At 35.3% G+C, this 15,230-nt stretch overlaps 1 protein-coding gene across 1 annotated transcript in view; it reads left to right on the top strand.

Annotated features, from left to right (window-relative positions):
• LOC117121175 (ubiquitin-protein ligase E3A-like) overlaps positions 1-14,781 on the top strand; it is a gene marked incomplete at its 5' end in the record, with an annotated part of 19,421 nt that extends 4,640 nt beyond the window's left edge. The window contains 15 exon segments of the mRNA XM_033266289.1: positions 350-611; positions 1,720-1,821; positions 2,689-2,862; positions 4,326-4,525; positions 5,125-5,241; positions 5,938-6,070; positions 7,044-7,121; positions 7,765-7,968; positions 8,662-8,779; positions 9,385-9,620; positions 10,244-10,321; positions 11,268-11,336; positions 12,064-12,212; positions 12,698-12,794; positions 13,999-14,781. Coding sequence (XP_033122180.1) covers positions 350-611; positions 1,720-1,821; positions 2,689-2,862; positions 4,326-4,525; positions 5,125-5,241; positions 5,938-6,070; positions 7,044-7,121; positions 7,765-7,968; positions 8,662-8,779; positions 9,385-9,620; positions 10,244-10,321; positions 11,268-11,336; positions 12,064-12,212; positions 12,698-12,794; positions 13,999-14,184 — 2,203 coding nt within the window. The 3' untranslated portion in view covers positions 14,185-14,781.
• Between the last annotated feature and the right edge of the window lie 449 nt (positions 14,782-15,230).

Raw genomic sequence — 15,230 nt, 5'->3', positions numbered from 1 at the left:
TGGAATATGTTACGACATGCACCATGTTATCATTAACGTTTAGCAACTCAAATTTTAGAGAATCTGCTAATCCAATTATGGGAGTGTAACTGTCTCTTATACACATCTAGATGTGTATAAGAGACAGATATATATATTGTATTTCACAATGTCTGTTAATACTCCTGATTTATTTTGTCCAGTGTCCTTCCATATGTAGTGAATAACCTGTGGTTTGGACCTTTAACTAGGCTGAATTGCACACAGGCGTGTACCAACTCATTCTACAACTTTTTACATTTTCATTTACATTTACATCTATGTCCTATTTTTAATTCATTCATTGATACCACAATTTACATTTGTTTAGGTCTGTCAGTGGAAGTCTACTATCTGCTGGTAGTTGCCATAATAGTTCGTCAAACTCAGGATTGAGTTTACATTCACACTCAAGTGTGAACTCACATTCTCTCTCAAACACTCTACCTTTTACTCCAAGTCCAATACCAAGCCACGAAGCATTAACGGAGACAGACGATCTAGTGGCTTTTGAGCGATCCTTGTCTCGTGAGATGTCGCTTGAGACACCGTCTGAGTTTTCACTTACACACTTGACTTTGGAAATGTTGAAGGTAATTTATTTATCAATGTATGTATTCATGCATTTTCTCCAGTTTGTAAAGTAAATCTTTTTTCCATTGCCAAATAGATCTGCGATAAATGTTTAGCCGAGCATTTAGTCAAGACAGGCAAACAGAGGGCATTTAGTAGTGTCCTATTACTAAACAAACATGTATTAGACATGGACACTCCTAAATTTTCATTCACAAAGTCAAATCCAATGATTGTGGAACCAATCAGAAGCAGAAATGTGTTAATAGAAAATGGAGAGAATGTTTGGTTGTTTTTCTGCTTCATTTTTCGATTGGTTCATGATTTTTTTTTCTGTTTTTTCTTCTTTTTTTTTAAAATTTAGCTCTGATTACTGTATATGAAGCTTTATTGCAGCAATGTAGCAAGTGTACTTTTTCAGAGAGCTCTTATTCATCCATGCTTATACCATAATGTGAGAACATTCTGAAATCAGCATTATGTGATTGGCTGGGATACAGACTGTAGTATTTTATTTGACAAAAGCATGTGACATGCATAAATATGGTCATCAAGACCATATATAGGCATATCAAGACCATATATAGGCATATCAAGACCATATATAGGCATATCAAGACCATATATAGGCATATCAAGACCACATATAGGCATATCAAGACCATATATAGGCATATCAAGAACATATATAGGCATATCAAGACCATATATAGGCATATCAAGACCATATATAGGCATATCAAGACCATATATAGGCATATCAAGACCATATATAGGCATATCAAGACCATATGTAGGCATTATGTGATTGGCTGGGATACAGACTAGTATTTTATTTGAAAAAAGCATGTGACATGCATAAATATGGTCATCAAGATCATATATAGGCATATCAAGACCATATATAGGCATATCAAGACCATATATATAAGCATATCAAGACCATATATAGGCATATCAAGACCATATATAGGCATATCATGACTAAAGCTGGGCATACAACAGTTTTTTGTCAAAGAAAATCTGATAATGATTTGGACAGAGCCTTATACACTGAGGCGCTATCAGTATTCATGACATATAGCACTTAAATAATCAAATTATCTAAAATGTGAATCTTTTTTTTAGGCTCCTGTTGACCACTATAAGCAGTGCTCAGATCCATCTTTTTTGATTAACACAATAAGAACTGTGTTTACATCATCAGATGCCCTTAATTCAAGTTTTCTTGTAAGTAAAGGATAATATTTTTGTATCACTTTGTCTTTGTTCTAAATCAATTTTAAATGTAAATTTTTTTCTCTTGTGTTGATGTTGATTTTTCCAGAATTTCCTCACACATGTGTTACTAAAACTTTGAATTGTTTTTTTTTTTTTTTCAAATTGTATATATTTAAAATTAAGAGCATACTACACAAATGGTTAATTTAATTGGTTGAATATTTGATGTTGTATTTGTTCATTTATTTTTTAAGGTTAATGCTTTTTAATGATATTTGAGTAAGTTTTGCTTTTTTATGTTTAAAATCAGTTATATATTTGTGCTGATCATGTAATTGGTGTTTACACAGTGAATATTTTTTAAAAATACAAAATAATACTCAAAATCTGAACATGCCAGTACTTTAAAGTCAGGCTCCGGAGGAAAAAAAATTTTGATATGTTGTAGAACTGATTTTTCTAAGACAGAAAAAGGTTGTTTGACTAAAAACTGGGGAACTGTGAATGAGATACAGATTTTTTAATATTTAAAAACTGGGGGAAAAAGGGGCGTAACTGCCCATTTTTACACCTTATTCCCCCAGTTTTTAAATATTAAAAAATCCGTATCTCATTCACCGTTCCCCAGTTTTTCGTCAAACAACTTTTTTCTGTCTTAGAAAAATCAGTTCTACAACATATCAAAAAAATTTTTTCCTCCGGAGCCTGACTTTAAGTTCCCTTAGTGAGGAAGTTAAACACAAGCACATTATCAGATGTTTTGTTGCTTGCAGATTCTCTTGAACTGAATGTATACAGTATTTTGCTGAAAATGTTAATATGATTCTCAAATTTAGAGGAGGGCATTAATTATTACTACCTTTCTTTTAATTATAGCTCAAAGAAGATGACATATGCAGTGGAGTTGACCTGGAAGCAGTTGACAGGGCATATGACCTTCTTTTGAACTTGTATCCACCTGATGTCTTCCAATCCACAATGAATAATTCACTTGAGATCCTGATGTCTTCCATTCATCCTGCTTCCATTCAATCTTCAGAAATTAACCAGGTATAACCCACTAAGACTTATGCCCGTATTCTTAAAACATACTTTAGTCAAATTTCGAAATAGAACTTCAATTTGTATTCACAAACAACGTAGTCGAAGTTCTAACTACGCCTAAATCAAGTGTTAGTTGTAGTTCAGCTGAAGATGGCTGGCAAGTAACAGCTACAAACTAACCAATGAAAAGAGCTAATTTTAATAGCGGACTAAATTTTAGAGATCCGGTAACGCGGATAAATATTAAACTGCAGTCTGTCTTTTAAAAACATATTTCCTCATAATTCATAATAGACCATTATTTGCCTAACTAATATTCTATAATAATCTATATTAGCCGTTAACATCTAACGATAGAGAATTTGAACTGTCACTCAAAATTTGCTTTGTTTGGAGAACTATTATAGTTGAGGTCGAGCGAGGGCAGCGCCATCTTTGTTGTTGTTACGGTGAAGCTACGTGACCGCAACGCGAGGGGATTTCGTGCAAATCAGGAACTGTTACATGTGGCTAGCAAAACATGTTAATTTTGCCTTTTGGAAGTTAAACGTAATGTCCCTTTGTTTAAAACACACTGGAGATACATCGGACCTATTTATACAATCGTTTTTATTCACTTAACTTTATCGTAAGTTACAAAAAACACTTTTTTAGTGGGGTAAGTATTTCAAGTCGGCGATTTAGCCTGACCCTAGGCTGACTAAATAAAATTGGCCTGAGGAGGTATAATTTTAGTCGAGGTTCGCATGATTTAGTCGTAGTGCTAGTCAAAGTTCTTTTTAAGAATAGGAAATGACGTACTTCTGAAGTTTCAGCTTGAAATACAACTGAAGTTGGTTTTAAGAATACTGGGTTAATTTCCAGTAGGGTTCCTCTAGTGGTGAATTGGCAGTACATCAGGAGACAATGCTCTACTCTTTGCCAAAGAGTGTACTGTGTTCTTTAGTGTGCACATGGGCTACAATGCACGGGACCAACGGCTTAAACTTCTCATCCGAAAGACAGTGCCCTTATGCAACTAAAACACAAGGAGAGCAGTGATAAGAATTGAACCAGGGACCTAGAGATCTCCATGGTTTAGTGCACACACACAGTGGCTACCACTAGTTTAGCTGACTGAGCTAACTGCTTGCTTTTATCTTTGACTTTCTCTCTGATTCAGCCCATTATTATTATTATTTTTTTTTTTTAAATGTAATTATTGGGTTTAATTTCTCCTGTGATTCATTAACTAACAAGTAATGCCGGTTATTCTGCTTCTGGTTAGTTTGTAGGATGTTTCCTAGCTTAGCTTTTCAAATTTTTCTTTTGCTGCAGTTTATTTTCTCATGAGCCTCAAGTATTTCTTTATATTAATGGATATGAGTGCATACAAATCAAATTTATTTTTATGGTTATGATTAATTACACACTGAAATTGCTGTTCATGTTGCTTGTAATTGTAAGCTGTAAATTATATTCTTTTGTAGTTTCAGATACTTCTAGCAAGCCCTTTGTTTGTTGGGAGTCATGAACTCCTACGCAAGCTGTGTGCAATACTGGGGGCGCTGTGTAAGTCAGCAAAGAGAGCTATTGTAAGAGTGTTGAGCTGTTATGACAAGAAGACATTTCAGAAGCTTATTGCGATGTTTAATGTCCATCTTTCAGCCACACTGCACCCACAACAAGGGTTAGTATCATAATTATCTGTTGTGAGAATCTCCATTATTTTCATAATCAATCTGTGTTCCGTAAATGATTTTATACTAAACTTTATTAAAACATCACAAGACAATGTATGAGACTGTCTTAAACCTAAGTTGGTTTTGATGACTTTTACATTGATTTAATGTTTATGAAATTCGTGCATCCAACTGCAAATGTCATAGCTGCAAAAGCAGGAGTATTATCATTTAAGCATAACATATTTTGCTTTAAGAATTATTTTAGCCAATGTGCTAGTAATTTTATAAGGTTAACTGTACTTATTGTTTTTGGCCGAAAATATTAACTAATAATAAATATAATAGGACTTTTATGTCCTTTTATTCTGGAAAAATACTTTAGAACATGGTGTAGCCTGATTGATTAATTAAATTATACATTTAATAATAAAATACATTACCGAACATTGTACAGTGAAACTTCTTAGTTAACACATCAGTATGTGAGAATAGTATCTCATACTATAAAAAGGCAAACTGGTTACAATGCTTTCAAGTTAAATTTATTGTTTTAATTTATTTTAATTTATCATTGATGCTATTGATTTGATCAATTTATCTCCAGGTCCGAAGGCAATTTAATTGATGCAGCCAAAGTTCTTCAAATTCTGTACGATGCGAACACACATTCCGGCAAGACGCTAGCAGCTCGTGAACAATTCTACTCTGATGATCTCTCAAGGTACCATGTCAAACGAAATTGAATCTTCTTTGCATTAAAGAATCATCAGAAAAAGACCTAGGGACTAAAATAACAATTTTTATTCATGGGCAGGATTCCAATTTCCTCAAAATGCTCCATGAGTTGCTGTGGGCTGTGACTTTACTACAGCTATTTATTCTTCTTCTACAGCAATAGGCTTCATAAATTGTTATAAGAATAGGCCTATTCTATAAATGTAAGTGTATCATCCATTGCTGGGTCAGGTGACTCAACAGCAAAAAACTTGCTGTTGAGCCTGGGATTTACAACAGCAGTGGAAGGCCTTTTCTACAGCAATTGCTATCGGTGCTGTGGGGAAATTTGAACCGTGATGCTGATCCCTCATAGTAACATTTATTTGAAACTTTCTCGACACTAAATAATCTGTATTGTGTTATTATTTGGTAAACTTAGGACTTACAGTTAGGCTTAGGCAATTTTACCAGCCGTGGACTCAAGCTACATGCTTCTAAATAGGTACCCATATATGCTTCTGTGTGGGGCAGGAGAAATGTGTTTATGTGCATGCCAAAGAAGACACAATATTATGTCATCATTAATTAATAAAATTTGGGTAACATTAACTAGTAATTGTTTTATTAAATTTAATCAATTTCAATTAAAAATCATTTTAATTACCAATTATTTAACAGTTCTTACATTTTATTCTTTTAGAAAGCTTGATTACAAGACTGAGTACAGTAAATGGAGATTAAGTCAAGAAGCAGACAGTACAAGGAATCCAACAAGTGCAGCAGCTAATCAGTTTACATCTCTTCTAAACTTTCCTTTCCTCTTTGATCCAGCTGTAAGTTAAACTTTTGTTATTGTTTGCATGAAGTTAACTTAATATTTATAATTGTACATTAATACATTTTTATATAACGCATGTTAGATAAAAATTCTTCTCACTGGCACAAAGTTAGAGCCATCAAAAAGAGAATGGAAGTGGTTTGCCGCAGGAACAGTTTTTCAACCTCTAGGTGGGCTTTCAATCCCACGGTGTGCATTTCGCTTGTGTCCTTGAGCAAGGCAATTTATCTGTATTTTTTCTCTTCACCCAGAAGAATAAATGAGTACCTGGTAGGGTTGCCTGCTTTTGCGCTGATTGCAGCTGAAACACTTAAGCATTTGAACCCATCAGCTTATCCCCTCATGGGGGGTGGGTGGAGATGTAGAGGTCGTCTCATTATGGTCCTCCATCTGGTGCGATCCGTTACCTGCTTCTAAGTTCACTAATCTTCCATTATGTCTGATGTAGTTCATCCATCTCTTTCTGAGTCTACCATATTTTTTAATTTAATTTTTTTATATGTTGATAATGGTATACATTTTCATTAATTTGTTCTTTAAACTGGGAAAAGGATTAGTATGCTTCAATGTATATTCAACCAATGTAAAATCTAGAATGCAAATACTATTAAGGTTTAGATTTGAGACAACAAGTATTAAATCATGTGTGTATGGGTAATAATATTCATAATGTTCAACAAGTAAGAGTCCATGCATCTGTGACAATGTAAAATCAATGCTGTGCTAATCTGATGTTATTTCAATGTATTGTGTGATCGTAACTTTAAACAAAACAGTGGTCATAATCATTTGCAGGTTATTTCGTATATGATAGATAATTGGCATTACTTGTTGCTCATATCTTAAAGAAGAACCATTTCAAAACATTACAAACTTGAATTTATGTCAAAATTATCAAAATGAACATATGTTGTCAATAAATAATGATAATTTATTTGTTTATTAATTATTTATGTTTGTATTTGTAGTCTAAAGTGCAAGTGCTACATTTTGATGCCGTCCTTCAGATGAGACAGGAGTACCAATCAGCCATTCTACACCAAGCAGTGAGTATAGTTAATTCAATGGCAGATCCAGGAATTTAAAATAGGAGGGCCCCCAGAAAGGCAATTGTACAAATAAAGGGTCCAAACTACCTCAGCCCCACAATGGTTGGGGCCAAAATATGAAAGCTTGTCTATGGCACTTTTAGATGGCCAGAAATCGTACATTTAGACTTTGAATTTGATTATAATATTTTTATTCTCCCATTTTTATAGATTTCAAAAGTTTAGCGGGTCCCGGGCCGGCCAGAACACCACCCCCCTCACTTTTCAATCTGCTTCTGTAGTTGGGAGTTGGAGTTAGTGGTAAATCTAAATGAAGGGGTCTGGTTGAGTATAAGGGCCTTGATAATTTAACACATCATGAGCATTCTCTCAAAACAGTTAATGGGATGCTATAAATGCTTGGTATTATATTTACTAGTCATTTAAGCATCATATTTGCCAATATTGTTTAACTGTAAATAGACTGTTTACTGTTTTCCCTTTTTTCTCCCTTTTATTAAATTATTGCTAAAAAGTCTAGGGGGTGGAGGCCAATGTGCCTAGGCCTGTTCTTTATATGCAACAGTATTACTACCTAATATTTAATTGATATTTAATAAGTTAATGCTGTATAATATTTTAATAAAATATTTTGTTAAAGCGTGTGAATCAAGCACAGAAGTATATTAGAGAAGGCAGTCGTTTCAACAAGATCTCGGACTGCGTCAAATCCGCCATCTGCCCCTTCCTTGTTCTGGATATCCGTCGGGATCACCTTATCCCTGACACGTTGGCTCAAATCAGAATCAAGCAGTCTGACCTCAAGAAACCACTCAAGATTAAGTACATAGGAGGTGGAGAACAGGTGAGTTGTGTATAAAGAACTGTTGTATGCTCATATATGGTAATGATGTGCCTATATATGGTCATGATGTGATGTCATCATGACCATATTTAGGCATGTCACATGTCTTTGTCAAATAAAATTTGATAGTCTGGACAGGCTGCTTGTTCTCGGATCCAACATTGTGTACGTATAGTTGTTGACCTGTTTAGAAACAAGTAAACTCTGATAAAATTTCATGTCAAACTAAAAACAAATTTGTTTTCAAATCTCTCACCTACAGGGGCGGACAAATGTAGAAATTGAAATTATAGTACGTACGTGCTGCACCACCGTACATGGACATGACATGCACGCGGGGGACCCAAAAGGAGGTCCCGAACAATGGTGCTGGATCAAATAGAGAGGATCTGCCAACCTGCCTCTTTAAAACAGATACTGAAATGATATATATATTTAGTAATCATGCATCATAACTAATAATATTTTAACATTCTTCACCTAGAGGGGTGGAATTAAGAGACCGATCCGCCCTCTCCCCATCTTCTTTTTTTTATAAGTAAAGATAAAGTGTCTTTTCCAAGGACACAAGCAGTGTGACAAGTTCTGATTATTCTCATAGTTCTGATTATCAGTGGTTAAGTTTGATTGACTCGCAGAAAGTTTATGAGTGGTTGTCAAATATAATCTAGGGTTTGTTTGTTGATGTATTAGGGACTGGATATGGGAGGGTTACAGAAAGAGTTCTTCCAGCTGTTAACTGGATCCATCTTTGAGCCTAGCTATGGCATGTTTCTGGAAGCTGAAGAAACAAGACTTTTATGGATCAATGGTGAGTTTGTAAATCGTTGTTTTGTTTGTAAACTGTTGTTTCTTCACAGTGGTGGATCCAGAAATTTGAAATAGAGGGGGGTTTGGGAGGGGCTTTCACGGTTTGTGGGGGAAGGGTTTAGGTCACTAGTCTAAATTTATGATTATTTCCTCTAGATAACTGGAAATGGACATAAGTTTCAATATAATTTTTATTTTTCCATTTTTTCAAAATAATTTTGGAAAATTTAGTGGGGAATCGGGACAGTTGGGCCTCAGACTAGTTTCCCTTTCCCCTCATTTCATTGAATATGCCTCTGCTTCATTTATATTTTAATGATAATTCAACTTGAAATTTCAGTTTTTTTCACAGTCTGCTTCACTTCACATTATAAGATATGCTTTCATCAAGCTGGTATTTTATCTGATTATTTCATTCATATTTTTATTACTGTTTATTGTTATTACAAATAATTTGAATATGTGCTGAAGTACTGCTCTCAAATATTAAGGACTATGGTACCCAAATTATTTGTATTTTAGCACGCATTGAGTATTCAAAGAAGTAAAAATCTCAAGATGAACATTCCTTGTTGATTACTATTAATATTATTGTTTTTTTTTTAGGTGGATCCTTAGAGTCTGATGATGAGTTTGAACTGGTGGGAACCATCCTAGGCCTAGCAATCTACAATGGCATCATACTAGATGTTCACTTCCCTAACCTGATCTATAAGAAGCTACATGGAGAGAAGCTAAGCCTAGATGATTTGAAAGAGGTCCAGCCGACGATAGCCAGAAGCTTGCAAGATTTACTTGACTATGAGGGCGACGTTGAGGAAACATTTTGTCAAACATTCCAGGTATAGAAAATCTAAGTTAACATACTGTGCATTCTCATAATGATAATCATATTAATCATAACATTAATGGTAACATTAACAGAGACAGCAGCAGATTCGGGGCTAGGGAGCAGCCAGTCAGCCCCTTTCCCCAAACCCTTAAATGTTTAAAAATTAGAGAAAAAGTTGAGAAAGAAGGAAAACTATATTCACTTCTGAGAGTGCTATAATCATAAATTTTCTTACTTCAACCAAGGTGGTCAAGACCCTCTATCCGCCCCCTTTATTACAAATTCTTGGATCCACCACTGTGGAATGGTAATGTAACAATAATAATGATGATAATAATATTCGCAGTCGTGTAACAAAGGGGTTTAAGGCCCCAGGCTAATGCTTCGTTAGGGCCCTACTATCCTGGCGGAAAAGCCAATAAATACTGTGCAAGTTGACTGATACTTGATGTTTTTTTTTATCATGACTGACGCTCTTAACGTAACACAACTTCATTCAGTGGTCTGACAACTGTGACTGGTCAGTTATTGGTAACAATAATATCAAAAATAATAATAATAATAATAATAATAATAATGATAATAGTTGTAGTATCTAGTGTATAATTTATACTCAATTTTATACTTTCACAGATATCACTCAACTGTTTCAGTGAAGTCTTCACCGTTGACCTAATCCCAAATGGTTCTCAGGTGTTCGTTACAAACAAGGTGAGCAGGTTGTTAGCTGTAAAAAACTAAGGATAGGTGGTAGACATTTTAAGGGTTGGTGGGTGGTTGGTAAACTTGAATTGCTGAATGGTTAAGGTACCTGTAGGTATGCCACATTGTACGTCCAGAATATCGGCACTGGTGCAAATGACATGCTCCCTTATGGTTCTGGTGGTGCAACAAATCTTCTCAGATAATGAATATAAACAGTAGGCCCAGTGTACACAATTTGAATCATGTGCACTTTAAAAAACCCAGTACATCTGTCGTTTACCCCGGTGTACTGGTGGATACAGCCCTTGTTTTGGACCAGAGTAGCTGGTACCAGTTAACCAGGTAGCTCAGGCACAAAGAGAAGAGACCCTTGGTGAGAAGCAACTGTACGAGCTAGACCAAACCGCAAGTGTTTTGAGACTGTAGAGAGTAAATTTTGATCAAAATAGGCCATCTTGTTAATTATCGTCACATTGCCAATATTGCATGTTCGTAAAATCGTTCATCTCCTCTCCAAGAATAGTTGATGATTTCAACATCTAACATTGGCTGATTCTTGGTCAATAGTTATGATTTGTTGCCAAAAAACCGGGAAGGTTGAACCTGGTTCAACTTTACCGATTTTTTTGCTGACGAATCAGAGTGCCTCCATGATTGCATTGGGGCAGCTGTGCTGTATGGCGATCGCTGTAGCGACTGTTTAGCCATTGTATGGAAACCAAGATTAGGTATAAAGTGCTATATAAATCTAACTACATTACATGTAGAATTATTCTCACGATTGTGATTTAATGAAAAAAGAATTTTTAAAAAAATTCCGAAAATTAAACACTGACATTTCATGATAATATCAAACAGTGAATTAATCAACACAAGAACACATTTTTATGATGAATAATTATTTTGCATCAAACATATTTCAATTTATATTATTTATAACTTTTTTTTTCAGAACCGGCAAAATTATGTCGACTGTTATGTCAAGTACATCCTTACGGACAGTGTTGCTAAGCAATTTGAGGTATAAATCATAAACTGTAGTCGTTTAAAGCTGGCCAATCACTGCGTCGTATGACATATCCAACTGTGAGCTGTAGACGTGAACAGAACAGATCGTCTTTAGAAACGATCCTTTTTGTGCGAGTCGTCGCATTGCGCATATTGTGTGGCCGGCTTTACTCTCTGTTGATTTTCATACTCGTAATGAAACAGTTGCACAAATCATATCAATTGCCTGGGGGCGCCTGTCATGTACACAGTTAAAAACCATCTGATAAGTAGGCGATCTTATGATACATATACCAGATGTGTAATACTGTATGTATCATTGTTTATGCAGGTCTACCTCCAATTAAAGACCCCTCCAATTAAGGACCACCTCCTATTAATTACCACTTTTTCTGTAGTCACAAATTAACAAACATCTTTTATCTTCATTATTCCATTAGAGACCAAAGCTGCTAAAGACTATGGAAACCCAAGTCCCAAGAGTGGTCTTTAATTGGAGGGAGACCTGTATTACCATTATCTTTGTCTAATTCTGCTGTATTAATAATAGGTATAGATATATAGCATGCTATTTTTCTAGGTGTAGGGCCTATTTTAATGAAAGTAGACATTGTCATTTCTCTTTCCACTTTTTCATGAGAGTCAGTATCAAAGAATTGTATAACACATACATGGCCAATATTTATTTCGATTTACTTCGATTAACTTTCCTTCTCTCTATCCTCTTTTTTTTTGCGCAGGCTTTTTCCCGTGGCTTTCATTTAGTCTGTGGTGGCCCAGCCTTGAAACTTTTCCAAGCTGAGGAGACGGAGCTACTGGTCTGTGGTAATCCCGAGCTGGATTTCAAAGCTCTTGAAGCCTGTACCACTTATGAAGATGGATTCACAAGGTATACTATCCAAAAGTATGCTGTAAATCAATAGGAAGCTTGCAATGGCCTGTGTATGTTTGTTTGTCCGTACGTCTATGACACTGATGTCATCAAATTCGTTGAAAGTTAATGAATTTTTGCATACATTAGGTATTTGGTCATATTATTGTGCCATATTGCTTGAAAACATTTTTGGATAAGTATTACACAAGAACTTTATTACCCGACTTCATCCATGACTCGGAATGTCTATTTCAATAAAAACCAGATGCAATTGCCTGTCCTCTCCAAATAATAATTTGACTCTAGTGAATGTACCATAAATGCACAGACTATCCCTTTAGATTAGATGACATTAAATCAAAAATTAAATTAAAAATTAAAAAATATACATTTTGAGCCTTCTTTAAAGAAAAGTCCTGGATCCGTTTTGTTTGTTTCCTTATTTCTATTTACATCATTATGAATAGTGTAATATATTCTTGTTTCTCTCCACATTGCAGATATCATCGAACGATAAAAGCATTCTGGAGTGTTGTGCACAGCTTGAATCAGAATCAGAAAAAGAAACTCTTAAATTTTATTACAGGAAGTGACAGAGTAGGTCACCACTTTTATTCATGAATATATCATCAATTCATTAAAACATATTTATCAAATCATAGTCAATCAATACATATTATATGTATTCTTAATAAAAAAAAAATTGTTTAATAATAATGCTAATAACGATGTTAGACTTATATATTTTCATGAATGTATTTTCATGTATGTATTTTTGAGAGCAGTTAGCTCAGTCGGCTAAACTGGTGGTAGCCACTGTGGGTGCACTGAACCATGGAGATCCTTTGGTCCTCAGTTCAATTCTCAATGCTGCTCTGCTTGTATTTGCATCGAAATGCAAGTTACAATTGCGGACCGTCTTTTGGATGAGACATTTAAGCTGTTCCCATGTGCATGTAAAAGAACGCTGTGTACTCTTCGGAAAAGAGTGAGAGATTGTCTCTGGTATACCGCCCCGCCCCAATCACCTCCAGAAGGACCCCACTGGAAATAAGCCTTCTTCAGACACTCCATATCCAAATTTTTAGATTTCATCATTTGACTTGGAGATTAGAGTTGACCACCAATGGTGTCTCGCTCTAATTTCCACTTGCCATTTTCGTCTTTGTGTCGAATTGGAAAATAATTGAATAAATAAAATGAAAATGGCACTCTCAGACCGAAATTTAATTATAATTTTCATTTTCATCTCTATTTTTAAATAATATTGAAAGCAGCTCAGCCACCCTTGAATGATTAGTCACTGCCCTCTTTAAATATGGTTTAAATAAACAAAATATTATTCTGTGTGAACACCAATGATAACACATGTCTGAAGACTTATTTCCAGTAGGCTCTTTCTGGTGGTGATTGAGCAGTACACCAGGCAATAAGGAGCTTTTTGATTTGATTTGCACGATGACCTAAATCTAGAATGGAATCACTCATGCATGACCATCATGCATTCTCTGCACAATGTAGATTTGGGCCAAACTGTGTCCTAGAAATGTAGCGACAATGACAACTCAACGTTTTCGCATACGCAGTTGACACTGTAGCGACGTCATTACATTGTAATTTGTAGGCCCTACAATCAATAGTTTGCTAAACCCTAGTAATTTTCCCTTCTTTAACATGCACGTATTAAAGTCATATTGTATTCGGGACCAATGTCTAAACTTCTTTCTATACTTGCATTTTATATTTTTTTTTAAATAAAACGAACTGTTAAAACATCTATATTTGCCTTTCTCTTGTCCAGGTACCAGTGAAAGGTTTATCCAGTCTGCCAATAGTCATTCAAAGACACGGACCAGATAGTGACCGTCTTCCAACTGCTATGACTTGCTTTAATCGTTTACTACTTCCATCGTATTCAAGCAAAGAAAAGTTGAGGAATCGCATTACAATAGCATTAGAAAATGGAAAAGGATTCGGCCTGACATAAGACTACATAATAAATTAATACTTGCCAGTGGTGCATTTAAGAAAAATATGGTTAGTACCCTCACAAGGTAGTATGGGTATATATCATGCATTCTTCGTAATATGGGTAGTTGGTGTCATGCTCACTGTGTTTGTTCTGCAGTGGGTTCAGTAGTGGCTCCAGGAATTTGCCGACATAGGGGTGCAAACCAAGGAGCCAACTAGTGCCTTGTTCAAGGTCCCTGAACAAAATCCTTCGTAGGGACCAATGTGTAGAGTTTTTCTTGGTTTTTATGGCCCATATTTGTACTTTAAACAATATTAAGAATTAGCAACCAAAGTAGCATTATTTTCATGGGCCAATTAATATTTTTTTGGCAAAAAATACGTCAACTATGGTAGGGGTATTTTCTACGTAATAGAAGCCTGGTTCTCACGAGAGCCCTAGTAACCGGATCGGGAGCTAACTGTTAGCGTTAATCGTTAGCACCTATGTGAGAATGCCCGATCGGTTAGCGCTAACCGTTAGAAGTATCCGGATACTGCTAACAGTTAGCAAGCGCTATCAGTTAGCAAGTTGAACGCCTTTCTATCATCAACCAATCACACGTAGGTGTTTACAATTTTTAGTTTCTTATTGGCCAGTGATTCGATCATCATATTCTTGGTATCCGGATCAGGATTTTCCCGTATATACGCAGCTAACGGTTAGCAGGATCCGGATCCTGCTAACCGTTAGCTGCTGTGTGAGAACAAAGCCATTAGTTTATAGGAATGTCATTGTTCAAAACAGAGATATGTGTTTTGTGGATCTGCAACTTTATAAAATTTTAATTTATAATTTAATTGCTGCCTATTTAATTATTTTCAAAGGGTGCGCCAAGAGTGCACGCCCCCATTCCAAAAAAATGTACTAGTTATAATCTTTAGGGGCATTGAAATAAAAATACATCCCACCAAACCACATCTAAACATCATTTTTTAATGCATATTCATAGACAAATGTAATCATTTAACCTAATTAAATGCAAACTCGCGTGGTTTTTGTTAATGTATTGAGTGCTATCA

This window comes from Anneissia japonica, unplaced genomic scaffold, assembly GCF_011630105.1.
Source record: "Anneissia japonica isolate Jap-2015-1 unplaced genomic scaffold, ASM1163010v1 scaffold288092_len240290_cov174, whole genome shotgun sequence".
NCBI lineage: Eukaryota > Metazoa > Echinodermata > Crinoidea > Comatulida > Comatulidae > Anneissia > Anneissia japonica.
The sequence above is the reverse complement of the archived record's forward strand: the minus strand, read 5'-3'. Positions and strand labels throughout refer to the sequence as shown.